The sequence below is a fragment of the Mobula birostris genome, chromosome 4 (assembly GCF_030028105.1).
Source record: "Mobula birostris isolate sMobBir1 chromosome 4, sMobBir1.hap1, whole genome shotgun sequence".
Taxonomy (NCBI): Eukaryota; Metazoa; Chordata; class Chondrichthyes; order Myliobatiformes; family Myliobatidae; genus Mobula; species Mobula birostris.
In genome coordinates, this window is record NC_092373.1 from 84741744 (window position 1) to 84757026 (window position 15283).

Here is a 15283-nt window from a genome sequence, read left to right on the forward strand (position 1 = left end):
AGTTCCAGCACGTAATGTTTAATACTGTAAATATTTCTATTTCTTTCTCCCTTCTTTGTTTGCTCAACTTCCACTATCTATGATTAATGTTTGAAGTATTAACAATCATATTTTATTTGAAGAATCCAAAAAGGGGAAACAAATCAAATGAAAAATCAGAACTTAAAAAATACTTGAAGCAAGCTTTAGGTAGACTTTTGCTGGCTTCTTAACAGCACTCCCGCAGTATGGCAGACCAATCTCCGACACTAACTTCCTTCTCTGAGTTAAGTTCGTTTACAAGACCTTTGCCAAAGATACGCACACTCTCAATAAGAGATGTAGTAAAGTGCACAGCTCATCATCATTCAGTTTGCGTTTTTCAAGACTCATAAGAAACTTCTTGCTCATTTTACGTAACTACCAAGGAGAATGATCAGATTATTATACCTAAACACAGCAGAATCTATCTAAAGAAATAGTATATCTCTCACTAGAATGCATTAATTACCCAAACAATAGAAATAAAAATGCTGTAGAAATTTGAAGTAAATTATGCAAATTAGCCACAAGTCAGGGGGTAAATATGGTGAAAAACATAAAACTAACATTTGAAATTAATTGAATTTATTTACAAGATCTACAGCTAACAATCAATGCATTTTGAAAGTTAAAAGACAGAAACAATCCAATTAGGGTAGTGTTCCAACTGCAGGAAAAGAGCGGGCAAAGAACTGCACAACGTCTTTGTGTGATCTCAGTGTAGATACAGAAGTTTAGAATTTAATTCCCTTATTGGGTGGGGAAAGTGCTTGGGAAAGGTTTAAAATTCTGTTTGTTAACTGAGCCGAGGCAACACCATCCCCAGAATGGCATCTTTCTTTACTCCACCTTGAAGATGATATTTCTCCCTACAATTAAAGCATTAGATCAGTAGTGCAGCCCTTTGTGATATCCCTGATACAAGTCTTGTCTTTTTAAGTTTTCTTGACATAGCTGATTGCATGACTTAAATTTTCATACAGCCTCTGTAAGTAATGTTCACAGGGTTTCTTTTCTTCACAGGATTTCAAATTCCTTCAAAATGATCTCTCATAAATTTCATTGGTTTAATCTTTCCATATTACTTCCCACTTTTGGGGCTTCTTGATTTGCTCCTTTAACAGAGTTTTTAATGATTAGTGCATCAACTTTGTCACCTACAGTTTCTAAGGCAAACCTTTCGTTCTTTCTGAAAATACATGCATGCTTGCAGTCTATCACCCTGACACAACATCAATTTCCCAGCAGGATCGTACCCTCCATTTTTCTAAAATCCAATTGTCTGTCTAGGAGTCCCTTAAATATTGTAAGGTATCCATCTCTGCCATCACCTCTAGCATTGCATTCCTCACACTTACCACTCTCCATTTAAAAATTCTGCCTCTGACTCATAGTACCCCCTATACTTTTCTCCCATCACCTAAAAATTATGCTCTCTTGTATTAGCTATTTCCACTCTGGGGAGAAAAAAGCACTGGCTTTTGGCTCTATCTGTGCCTCTTATCATCTTACACAGCTCTATCACGTCATCCCACATCCTCCTTTTGCTTAGCTAATTATTTTCTCATTTTATTTATCTCCTGTGATTTCTTTGGGTACCCCCAGTAAATATTGGAAATGGAATGAGAAATCAGCTGATGTGCTGAGCATTTCTAGAATTTTAATTTTAGATATCTAGCATCTGCAGCTTGGTATTATTTTCTCAGTAAAGCTCCTTGTATTACCTGATTCTCCGTTTGTCTTTCTGAATGGTTTCCCTTTACATCTCTTCTTGTTCTTTAATCACTGAACAGATATTCTGCCTGATTTCCGATGCTCTGACCTCATACATGGGTCAATGAGAACCTTATAAGAATGTTTTGGAATCGTAGATAGATTACATTTACTATATAACCATTGCCGACTCTCCCTACAACTATACATAAATCAGTGATGTTGGTCAGGCAGTAGTTTTTTCTTCTGCATATCATAATGAATTGTTTTTATGTTTTGGTATCTTTGTTTTCTTTTAATTTTCCCAGACTCAGATGATCTTTCCCATCACCGGTACTAATCGATGGGTTAATACTAATTTGAGTATCTTCTGAGTTCCTTCTTAAATGGATGTGTACATTAGTTACTACTAATCCTCCTGTGTACATAACAAGATTCTAAATATGTGTTATATTGCCTCTGCTAAATCTTTCCTCGCTTGTTATAAAATGTAACAATCTAATTTATCTAACACCTCTTCTTTATTTTAAATGTGATTATTGCATTTCTGAAATCATCTCCCGAAGTTCTCTGCCCACAGACACAGCCAAATTTACTACTTCCAATATTTTCTGCTTTTATTCCAGTTTTCCAGCATCTGCCTTTTTTTTTAAACTTTTCCACTTTTATTCCTTGTTTAACTCTACATTGTTTGCATTGCTTCCATTTATTTAAGTTGGTGTACTGTTCAGTGATATAATTTTTTAAATTATTCTCTAATTCCTACAATGTACAGTGGATTCTGGTTAATAGGGACACATCTAGATCAGTACATTTTGGTAATTTGACCAGTACAATTAAGCACAATTAGCCAAACCTTCATGGAAATAGTTAAAAAAGGTATAAAAAAGACAAACTACTGTTTAAATGAATACAAATTATGTATTTAATTGAAATACAGAACAAATTAGATCACTACCAAAACTACTAGAGTACTGATAGCTATCGCTAGAGGAATTCATCCCTGTATGGGGTTTCCAGGGAGGGGTAGTACCTCTGGTAAGGGATAGTTAACAGTGTTTAAAAATAGTTCACTCTAAGCACAGCGTAGTGCCTAATGGCCACACAAGTTCATGCAACTGCTACGAGTTGGAAACCATTTAACAGCAGTCTCCTGTCCCAATTAAGCAATATAGTGTCCTAATTAACGAACGGAATCCCAGCTATTTTCTCGATTTTTTTTGTTCTTTAAGAATTTTCCCAAATAAGCAGCTGCCCCGATTAACTGATGGCCCAATTTAACCAGAATTCACTGTATGTATTTTTAAAAAATCAGTGTGTGTTGGTCTTTTAACATCCTTCCCATTCCAGCCCCATTATCTGTATTCTCGTTCTAAAGTTTTAACAAAGTACAGTACTTCTTCCAATCTGATATCAGTTTTAGTTATGGTACAGATATGATCTCCAAGACAATATCTAACCTTAACTTGTTCAATTATTTTTTGTATCTTATATATAAGTCATGTGCTCCTGAACAATCTCTTCTTTGGAGAGTTTATAGAAGTCCCAAAAACTAATAACTAAAATCAGCAGGCCACTTGGCAAATCCAAAAAATTTGTTATTGGTGGTCAGTGACAGAGCATTAATACATGAGGGACATAGCTGGACTTTCTCAATACTGTCTATAATGAATGACTGGCTTTATGTACCAAGTACAAATATGGAAGTTTATGGTCTGGGGGGGAGGGGAGGAGGGTGGTGTGTGGATGGAGGTGGGAGGTAGTGTTTAGAGAGAGAGAGAGGGAGAGATAGGGAGAGTGAATGAAGAGAAGGTCAGTAAGTAAAGGAGAGAGAGGAGAAAGAAAGACCTGCAGACAAACTAAGTATCCCTTTGGTTGCAGTTTGGCAATGCTGATGCAGTGACCCTTGATGGTGGCCAGATTTACCTTGCAGAAAAGTGTGGTCTTGTTGCAGTTATGGCAGAGTACTACGACAAAAGTAAGTTTTCTGCATGAAATTTTAAATCATTAACTTCTCCCGGGCTCAAATAACTTGTGGCATGATTTGACTCCTTGTGTGGAGGATCTCTAATCCTCAGTTTACACAATCCAAGCTCATTTTCTTTGAAAACCTAGTGTCAAAAAGGAGAAACTTTTGCAAGGATGTTACTGCTTTGGACGGATAAGCTTCATGAAAGGATTTTCATGTGTCATGTTATTGTGAGCCTAGGCACAGTTGTCTAAAACCTTCTATAGGGACCTCTACCTGCTAAAGAACTTCATTCCCTTATTGTCTGTTGTTGATTAGGTGCTGTAAATGTTAGATATTCATAGAATTGGCACGAAGTTATGTTAGTTCTCCTACAGCCTACCGTATGTACAAAGAAAAATATTTAATGCTTTGGGTCTCAGACCCCTCTTCATAACCGGCAAATGTATATATGAACATTTATGTGTTCCAGGCCATTATTTGTCAATCATTTAAAATTACACTACTTCTTTCCTTCTAACAGAAAATCATGCCCCATGCAGAAATGTGGCAACTGCAGGAAATCCACGTAAGTATTAAACATTTACTTCCCTGGCACTTCTCATTCATTTTCATAGAGACTGGGTTTGGTCAGCATTGAAAAAATGCTACTCTGCCATCTATTAAGGACATCAATGTCTACAGATATAGAGCAGGACAGCGTTACTGAGGAAAATGATCAGTAATGATCTTATTGAATGAGAGAGCAGGCATCCGGGATCAGGAATCATCCCTGTTGAAGATGGCAGAGTTAGACATTGAAACATCAGTTAAATCAATACCTGTATCTGGCTGGAAGCTCGAGAAGAGTTCATTCGTTACTGTACCAAGTTTTGTTGCTACCTTAAAATCTCACACTTACCTTTGACCCGATTAGTCCTACCTCACATACTGCACCATACATACTACTCTGTATAAAACCCCTGGTCTTACTCGCAGTCCTTTGAAGGCCAACTTCTTGACCTACTGATACACTAGACCTCATCCACCTTGAGCCTCCTTTCATCCTCTCAGCCAACAAAGCTCCAGGTTTATACTGGAGTGGACTCCCAAGTCTTGCTGATACAAACCTGATTACCATCTGTCATCTTTGGCCTTCTACAATTACTCTATCTTTACGAACTCATCATAAACTATGACCATTCCTTTACCCCACAAACACCCAACTCTTGACCCTGGTATACACATTGATCTAAACCCATCACCTTCCTCCCGAAACCTCAGTACGATCATAGATCATTCCTACTGCACTCTTCTCTGCTTCCCTCAGTACAGAAACCAGTCAAACTGCTGCCTTCCACTTGTCTAAATTCTTCCAAAACATGTTCTTGGTCCAAATCTGCCTTGGGTGGTTTCAAGCCCAGCTGCAAAAGGTGGAGGGTTGGATTTAGAGCTAGCACCCCATCCTATAAATAACCAGTGCTACAGAATCACCAGCAGAAGCTCTAAAGACCTCATTCTTGAGAGAGAAAGGATACAGCAAGAAGGTGGGCTACACCTGGAGACAACGTGAAAGACTGGCACAGGACTGAGGACTCTAGTGAGCTCCTGTTGGTGGCCTTTGCCCCAGGAAGGGGTGATGGGTTTTAGAAGAAGATGTTCTTGGTACAAACCAATACACTCATGTTCTGAAAATATGCAAACGATATCTGCAATATCATGCTCACAATTGAATCAGATGCACTATATTTCCTTTATATATGCCACAAAAGTTAACACCACAGAAGAAAATTGTCCAGCACATCAATACTCGTTCTGCTCTTTGCTGGAACAATCCAAATCCAATTCCAGTGCCTTGCCCACAAAGCTGACACATTGCTCTACTTTAAATATGTATATTTGTTTCTCATTGAGACTAATACAAATTATTAATCTTTTAATAGCCTCTTACTATGCTGTGGCTGTTGTGAAAGATCAAAGCCTGACTTGGGAAAAACTGAAGGGGAAAAAGTCCTGTCACACAGCTATTGGCCGCACTGCAGGGTGGAACGTTCCCATAGGAACCTTGGTTAAACAGGGAAAAATCAAAGCCTGTGACATTTATAATTGTAAGTATGATTCAATTCTTTTTCTCCCTTGGAAAACTTTAGATCGATTGAAATAATGTTTTTTTTTCTAATATTGCAGGGCATAATAAATAAATCTTCTTCCTGCCACTTGCTTTCTTGTCCATTGATGGTACTTTCTGGTTCTTATTTATTTTTCACTTCTATGCGCTTCTTGCACACTCTGTCCTTCCAACTTTTGAACATTGTTTTTGTTTCTAATGCTTCTAAAAACTTCTGCTTCATGTCTGTTTCCTACTGTCACCATTTCATTCATCCTTCTTTACAACCTCAAAACACCAAGCCACAGGTCTCCTTGTCATAGATGTGATTCCGGACTTGCCAGACCATAGCTAGTAGAAGAACAGTTTATTTCACTGGTGCTAGACATCTCTTCTGCTAAGCAAACTTAGGGTTTGTATACAGGATGAAGGACTTCAATCCTGTGTAGAACTACACTGAAAGTTCCATGCTAGAGATTTCATGAAGGTTGAGTCATACCAACTACTGAGACCATAGAAGCTGTTTGATCATAATGTAATTGCTGACCTTAATGTTGTCGGAGTGGGGATGCAGTGGGGATAAGCTCCCACTACCTATTAAATGCTTCCATTGGCCTGTGTCTCAAAAAGCCTCTGACAACCAAGTCACCTCCTAGCTTTCCCTTGTGGCTTAGCTACTAAGCCCGGCAGAACCATTTCTACTCACAGGTGAATGGGCAAAGCTGAGTTACTCGTGCCTCATTGCGGGCGGATGGGGCTTGCCAGCTCATCTAGGAGAAGGAAAACTCTGTTGTCAAACAGCCACTGCCTTGTGGCTGTACCTACTTACGGGGAAAGCTTTGGGAGTAAAAGTTCAAGGAAAAATCCGGATCTGGAGTTCCTACGTTCAGCTGAATGTTAACTGGCAACTTCAACAATGCCTCTGGTGCCAAACTGTATCAGTCTCTGCCGATCCTTTGGATTCATCAGCTGCGTGGAGAGGGGGAGCCTGCTGCATGGGCAACAGCTTGCTTTCCATATCATACTACCCTGGCTTGTAAGCTGGATTGTGTATTGACTTCAATGCAGACAGCTAGGATGTAACATTCATGGCTGACCCAGACTAATGGAGGGCCTTAAATTCCAAACTCCATACTAGCATGTTCAGTTCTTCAAAAAGGGACATTTCTACCTCCACCACCCTTTCGGGCAATGATTTCTAGATAACCCATTGTTCATTATGTTTTTCTTTCCTCTCAAATCCCTTTCTAACAATTGCTTTAAATCTATGCTATTTCCTAGCTTTTGTCCTCTCTGCTATGGTCCTGTGTGTTCACGCCATCTAGGCCTCTTGTAACTTTATGCCCCTCCAGTTTCGCCTACCTTAAAGAAAACAGTCTTTCTTGCAATCTGTCCTCATAACTATAGTATTCTGATGCCAGCAAGTGCTATGAACTGAACAGAACTACATAGAGAACTCTGGCCGTGCTCTAATATACACAGTTCGGGAATAAATCCTGTGTCCTTGTACTTATGCTTTGACTAAAAGTAGCAGACATCTTCTATGCATTTCAGAATAACTCCATCCACCTGTTTTGACTCATCTTCAGGGCAAAGAACATAAACTCCAGGTTTCCTCCATTTCTTTACACTTAGTATCCTCCGTTTATCAAGCAAACTCTTCCCTAGATTTCCTTCCCATAATGCTTTACCTCACTTTAAATTGAATTCTATTTTATGCTCACCTAACTAATCCATTGATATCTTCAATACAGAACATTTTTGCTCACTACTAACCATACTAGTTGCTACCATGCAACCATACCAAACTTCTTAATTGCCATCCCCGCATTTAAATCAAAAATATGTACATTGATACAACTACAAGCATGGGGAAAGCAATAAATGCTCAACACGTCATGGCATCCCACCCTCCAGTCTTTGAATCTCACATTAACCAATACCTGTTGCTTTCTCTATTGAAGCTAACTTTTAAACTAACTTGTAACACAAGGGATTCTACCTTCTTCATCAATCTGCCTTGTGGGTATTTGTCAAATGCATTACGATCAATTGTTTTTTAAACAATGAGATAGTGCTGAGTATTCAATGCTTGGAAATTAACATTACATTCTGAGTTTAGACACAGAATGATGTGCTTAGGTTGACAACATGAAGTTGAAGAAGGTTCACAAATTTAGTAATATTATCAGCTACTCTGCCTACCTTGAAATTTACAATCTAGCTGCCTGATTTGATATTTTTTCCAACACTTGTTTCAATACATGCCATATCTATAATTTGATTCATTTGGTATGCTGCTCAACCCTTACCCTTGAGCACACTAGTGTAGTCAGCTATGTACTGATATTGGAAGATGAATGCAGCACGTAGCAAATGTTAGGTTCTGGGGCATAGGCACACCCCTAGAAAGGAGCTAGGAAGTTCAAAGTTTAAAGTAAAATTTCTTATCAGAGTACATACATGTCACCACATACAACCCTGACACTTTTTTCCTGCAGTGACACTGTATTTAGCAAACCTATAGAACAGTATCTATAAATGCCTTGAATAGAAAATTATTGGGGTTACCAAATCTTACATGATGACTGAAATCAAAAGTTGGAACTTTTACCCTGAAAAGGATTTGCTCTTGGTATTGGTATGATCAAGTGTTAAGATCAGATTGGGCAACAGTACCCATGTGACCTTATAGATCAATCAGCAATATTAGAAGTTGCCGACAAATTACTTTCAAGATTATGTTTCAGATGACGGTTAGTTTTAAAAATATTAAAATTCATCAGAAAAGATTGCTTGCCAAAGGAAGCGGTAAAGACAGGTGAACAACATTTAGAAGACACGTGGACTGGCACAATGGATAGGAAGGGATTTACAGGCAAATAGGACTGGCATTGCTGGGCATCTTGGTCAGCATTGACAAGTTGGGCTGAAAGGACTGTTTTTCTGCTGTATGTTTTGATGACTCTATTGCTCCTGAGCAGAGTGCTTTGGGTCAAGATTCTTGAGATCATTATTCCACAGTAGGAGCAGAATCATTTTCCAGCCAGGCATGCAGTCTTTACCTGATTATATTGAGTGATTTTCTCTCGGAGAAAAGGAAACAATGAAACTATCCATAAACACATGAGATTCTGCAGATGCTGGAAATCCAGAATCCACACACATACAAACACACACACACACACACACACACACACACACACACACACACACACACACACACACAAAGCTGGAGGAACTCAGCAGGTCAGGAGGGGAATAAAGAGTTGACTGACATTTTGGGCCAAGAACCTACATTAGGACTGGGAAGGAAGGGGCAAGAAGCCAGAATAAGAATGGAGAGGGGAAGGAGTACAATCTAGAAGCTGATAGGTGAAGCCAGGTGAGTGGAAGGTAGGTAGGTGGGTGGGGAGGGGAGGGATGAAGTGAGAAGCTGGGAGGTGATAGGTTGAAAACATAAAGGGCTGACGAAGAAATCTGATAGGAAAGGAGAGGGAAGGAGGAGGGGCATTAGTGGGAGGTGATCGGCAGGTGAGGAGAAGGGAAGGGGTAAGACGGGAGCCAGAATAGGGAATGGGAAAAGAGAAGGAGAATGGAGGAGAAATTATCGAAAGTTAGAGAAATTACTGGAAGTTAGAGAAATCAATGTCCATGCCATCAGGTTAGAGTCTACGCAGCCGAACATGAGGTGTTGCTCCTCCAGCCTGAGAGAGACATCATTGTGGCAGCAAAGGAGGCCATGGACCAGCATGTCAGAATGTGAATGAGAAGTGGAATTAAAATGGTTGACCACTGGGAAACCCTGCTTGTTGTGGACTAAGCAAAGGTGCTCAGCTTTCAGGTGTTGGAGCTCAGAATGACATGTTGCTACACCATGGCCCAAAAGGATCCAGTAAGGAAGCCATGTGAACTTTCAACGGGTGTATGCTCACCAGCCTTTCCGTGCATGCATCTTGTTAGATTCCTCAAGAAGCCCTTGGCACTATTGCAGTAGGGAGGTGAAATTTTGTTTCAAGCTGGTTGGTTTGCATTCCTCTCCAAATTGTGTTTCCAACTGGAATTGGGCTCCCCTCTTTGTGAAATCCACTAAAAATAAGAACTTCAGATTGCTTTCCCTCTCAGCTGAACGCAACTGCTTATTAACAGCAAAGTACACAAATAGGATTGTCAGTGATAGACAAATGAATAGTTTTAAAATCATTTTATTGACTGGGAAAATTAACCCATTTTCTTTTTGACCAAAGCTTCATATTTCAGTGCAAGCTGTGCTCCAGGGGCAGCTAAGATTAATCCCAGACTGTGTTCCCTGTGTGTCGGTTTGAAAGACAAATTAGATAAGGAAAATAAATGTGCTGCTAACAGCAATGAGCGCTACTTCGGCTACAGTGGAGCCTTCAGGTATAGTACTAAATTTTCACCTATTTGATATGCAGTTGTGTTAAAATTAACAATCGTCAATTATTCTATTACTTAAATTTCCTTTGTAGTTATCAAACATGCTCATAGTTTTAACTCAATTAGGGACCAAAGAGCTGAATTTTGGAACAATACGCACAAAATGCTGGAGAACATTGGTAGGCCAGGCAGCATCTATGGAAAAGAATAAACATTTGACGTTTCAGGCAACACCTTTCATCAGGTCCTGATGAAGGGTCTCGGCTGGAAACGTTGACAATTTTCTCTTTTCCATGGATGCTGCCTGGCCTGCTGAGTTCCTCCAGCATTTTGTGTGGGTTGCTCGGATTTCCAGCATCTGCAGATTTTCGGAAGTGCAGTGTGAGTGGCAAACCTTGACATCATGGCAACATTTTACTAAGTGTGTCATCAAGGACATTTGTTAATCTGAAATCAGTGGGTACAATGAAGGAAGACTCCAATGGCTGGAGTTATGCCTCATGCAGTTATAGTTATTGGAGATTGATAATCTCAGTCCTGTGATTTCAGAGTAAGAGGTCCTCGTGACAGTGCCCTAGGCTCAACCATTTTTCTTCATCTACTTCATCAATGACTTTCCTTCCATCGTGTAGTTAGAGTGGGAATGTTTGCTGATAATTGCACAATACTGAACTACATTTGCAAATCTTCAGCAATGGCAGAAATTCATGCCTGCAAGCAGCAAGATCTTGACAATGTTTGGACGTGAAATGATATGTGGCGAGTAAGGTTCGTAACATCGACTTGCCAAGCAATGGCCATCTTGAACAAAGAAAGGGTATTAGCACTTACACTTGGCATTTAATGGAATTAACATCACCAAGATCCCCACCAATACATCCCGAGAGTTCACCATTGATCACGGTTTCAATTGGACCAGTCAGATAGATTGGCTTACAAAAATGGAAAGGACACAGGAATCATTTTGTATTTTCCCTCTCCAGTTTTTTTCTACCTGCTTCTGCTAGTGTTGATTGTCAATCCGTAGCCATTGACAGTCAATGCCTTCAGAAGTGGGCATGGAAAATATTAAGACAGCTCTTTTCTTTGTAGATAAATTGTGGTATATCAAAAGAGGGAATTATTTATTTGCAAATCAGAACACTTAAACAATATTCACACTAGGCTAGACACTAATGACTACAGTTCAGCGATATGCTTTGATCATTTTGCATTGTTTTTGTTCAAATTGTGTTCTTTCTTGGCTATAATTTTTGAGAATAATGTCTATTAACAATTTGCAAAAGTTGTTTATCTTGTGAATGCTGCTTATCTGATGCTATGTGCCCCTGATGCTGCAGCAGATAAATTCTTCATTGCACCTGTGCATACTTTGTATTTTGACTTTGTTTACTTACAAGCTTTTACTCCAGACAACATATTTAACTCAGACTCCCTTACCACCTAATAATCATATCCAACAGATTCACTGTATGTCCAAATATATTAATTATTTGTTTAAATCTCTTTCAGGTGCCTTGTGGAGGCAGGTGATGTTGCTTTTGTTAAACACACAACTGTGCCGGAGAATACTGATGGTACGTGTGACTTCATGTGCAACATGAACATAACAAAATAGTGGGATTAGTAACTGAGAATCCTGGAGTAGCAATCCAGGGGCCTGAGTTCAAATCCCACCATGACACTTCTGAAATTTAAATTTAACTTATGGAATTTTTAAAGGCAAGTCACGATGACCACTAACATGGCTGATTCTTAAATAACCCAACAATGGCAATTAGGAATGGGAAATGAATGTTGGTCTTTCCAGTGATGCACAGATCCTAAATATTGCAACCCTTTGTTAACGTTTTTTCCATATTAAGTAAGTTAAATCCCTTACACATTTTCTATATAGTCTTCATGTTACTGCCTTATTCTATCATTAGCAAACGTTGATGCAATATGTTCAGTCTCATTTTTAATACATTTTTTGCACTACCAGAATCTGTCATATAACCCACCTCTACCTGAGATTTAAAATTTCAAAGCCTATTTCATAATGACCACTGTAATTTTCTAAAGATTCCCATTTGGAGGAAGAACAGAAGATACACAATTGCATTAGATTGTGCTGCTGAATATTATTATGTCAAATTATGCTGGCTTCATTACTCACATCTGTACCTCACTCAGGAAGGATACGTTGTACTGCTCATGGCTATAAAATTAAAATCCTTAGCAATAGCTAGGTGGTCATGAAAGCTTTTTGAATGGTTGAGAACCATACAGTTTTTGACAGCTGTTAAATCATAGATACTTAATCAGTCCTAGTTGCTTTAATGAACAAGAAAGGTGCCTTGCTACTTCCTTGTGTTCCTACCATGCTTGAGAACAATTGCCTGGAATCAGAATCAGAATCAGGTTTATTATCACCGTCATGTGGCGTGAAATTTGTTAACTTAGCAGCAGCAGTTCAATACAATACATAATCTAGAAGAGAAAAAAAACAAATAATAATAAATGAATAAGTAAATCAATTACAGTATACATATACTGAATAGATTAAGAAATGTGCAAAAAACAGAAATACTGTATATTAAAAAAAGTGAGGTAGTGTCCAAGGGTTCAATGTGCATTTAGGAATCAGATGGCAGAGGGGAAGAAGCTGTTCCTGAATCACTGACTCTGTGCCTTCAGGCTTCTGTACCTCCTACCTGATGGTAACAGTGAGAAAAGGGCATGCCCTGGGTGCTGGAGGTCTTTAATAATGGACGCTGCCTTTCTGAGACACTGCTCCCTGAAGATATCCTGGGTACTATGTTGGTTAGTGCCCAAGATGGAGCTGACTAGATTTACAACCCTTTGCAGCTTCTTTCGGTCCTGTGCAGTAGTCCCCTCATACCAGACAGCGATGCAGCCTGTCAGAATGTTCTCCACAGTACATCTATAGAAGCTTTTGAGTGTATTTGTTGACATACCTTATCTCTTCAAACTCCTAATGAAGTATAGCCACTGTCTTGCCTTCTTTATAACTACATAGATATGTTAGGATCAGTTTAGATCCTCAGAGATCTTGACAGCCAGCAACTTGAAACTGCTCACTCTCTCTACTTCTGATCTCTCTATGAGAATTGGTATGTGTTCCTTCATCTTACCCTTCCTGAAATCTGCAATCAGCTGTTTCATCTTACCGATGTTGAGTGCCAGGTTTTTGCTGCGGCACCACTCCACTAGTTGCATATCTGACTCCTGTACACTCTCTCGTCTCCACCTGAGATTCTACCAACAACAGTTGTATCATGAGCAAATTTATAGGTGGTATTTGAGCTATGCTTAGCCACAAAGTCATGTGTATACAGAGAGTAGAGTAGTGGGCTAAGCACACACCCCTGGGGTGCACCAGTGTTGATCATCAGCGAGGAGAATATGTTATCACCAATCCACACAGATTGTGGTCTTCCGGTTAGGAAGTCGAGAATCCAATTGCAGAAGGAGGTACAGAGGCCCAGGTTCTGCAACTTCTCAATCAGGATTGTGGGAATGATGGTATTAAATGCTGAGCTATAGTTGACGAACAGCATCCTGACATAGGTGTTTGTGTTGTCCAGGTGGTCTAAAGCCACATGAAGAGCCATTGAGATTGCATCTGTCGTTGACCTACTGTGGTGACAGGCAAATTGCAATGGGTCCAGGTCCTTGCTGAGGCAGGAGTTCAGTCTAGTCATGACCAACCTCCTGAAGTATTTCATCACGGTCGATGAAGTTAGTTTGCTCGATTAAAGTAGCATTTGGTGCCACCATCCTTTTCAACCAAAATGTCTTTTGGTTTTATTTCTATTAGAAAATGTAGCTATGATATTTGATGGAATTGTTTTCTTACTTAGGGAATGGACAACTTGATTGGAATAAGAACCTACTTTCTTCCAATTATTTCCTGCTGTGCACAAATAATACTGTGGTCAACGTCAATCAGTACAAGAAGTGCCACTTGGCTAAAGTCCCAGCGCACGCTGTTGTGACTCGATTGGAGAAAAGGAAAGAAGTTGTCCGACTTCTGAAAACAGAACAGGTAAGTGTAAATATTTCCTACTTGTCTACATGGAGCAGAAGGTTTTCACGGGTGAATTGTACCAAGCTACAAACTGATTCTTCCTAACAATGAATTATGGGTCAGCCAGAAAGGTATGCATTGAACTCTGATTTGGTATTCCTTTCTAGAACTTAACATCTGAGCACTGAAAATCCAGCTCACCATTAGCTAAAAATGCAATTTAGTTGAATTGTTCAGCTCATATGATCAAATCTATGCCCTTGCATTCTGTTCTAGAACATGTTAAAAAGAGTTCATCTTAACAAAACTATGGATGTGTGCTTTCTGCAATTTCTTGTGTACACATTTGCAATATTGCACTGTGAATTTAAAATCCATCTTTTCAGAATAGTATGCTTGCTTTTCTACTTAATCCTTATAAATCCATTTATTTATGAAAACAATAGCTAGTCTTGGACCCAGGTCAGATCATTGCTCACACTTCTCTAAAAATTGGAAAGCACCATTTCTGCTAATGTGTTATTAAGTCTCATGGCAACTAATGAATCACAGCAGTTGCCTTTTATTATATAAACCAATTACCGTCGAAACACATTCATGAACATTTTCCTTTCTCTTCAGAGAGTGCTCAGGTATGATAATTGAAACTTATAAGTGGTGATTGATAAGTTTGTGGCCTAAGGTAGAAGGAGTCAATTTTAGGAAACCTAGCACATTTATTTTTCAACATAGTCCCCTCCTACATGTACACACTTAGTCCAGCGGTCATGGAGCATACAGATCCCTTCTTTATAGAAGTGGTCCACAGCAGGGGTGATTGATAAGTTTGTGGCCTAAGGTAGAAGGACATGAGTTATTAACTTCAAACTTTCTGCATTATCACTCAAAGAGTTGAACTGCACATGCGTGTAACGAGAGCGTCTTGGTGGTCCACAGCAGGGGTGATTGATAAGCCTAAGGTAGAAGGAGATGAGTTATACAGCTCTCGTTACATGTATGTGCAGTTCAATTTTTTGAGTGAAAATGCAGAAAGTTTGAAGTTAATAACTCATCTCCTTCTACC

The 15283-nt window shown here is 39.3% G+C and overlaps 1 protein-coding gene across 1 annotated transcript in view; it reads left to right on the forward strand.

The window, feature by feature from the left end:
- Positions 1–15283, forward strand: part of LOC140197043 (uncharacterized) — a 128185-nt gene that overhangs the window by 30511 nt on the left and 82391 nt on the right. Inside the window, exons 10-15 of the mRNA XM_072256974.1 lie at positions 3616–3712; positions 4227–4271; positions 5626–5790; positions 10037–10190; positions 11700–11764; positions 14054–14238. Coding sequence (XP_072113075.1) covers positions 3616–3712; positions 4227–4271; positions 5626–5790; positions 10037–10190; positions 11700–11764; positions 14054–14238 — 711 coding nt within the window. The remainder of the gene's footprint in view (positions 1–3615; positions 3713–4226; positions 4272–5625; positions 5791–10036; positions 10191–11699; positions 11765–14053; positions 14239–15283) is intronic.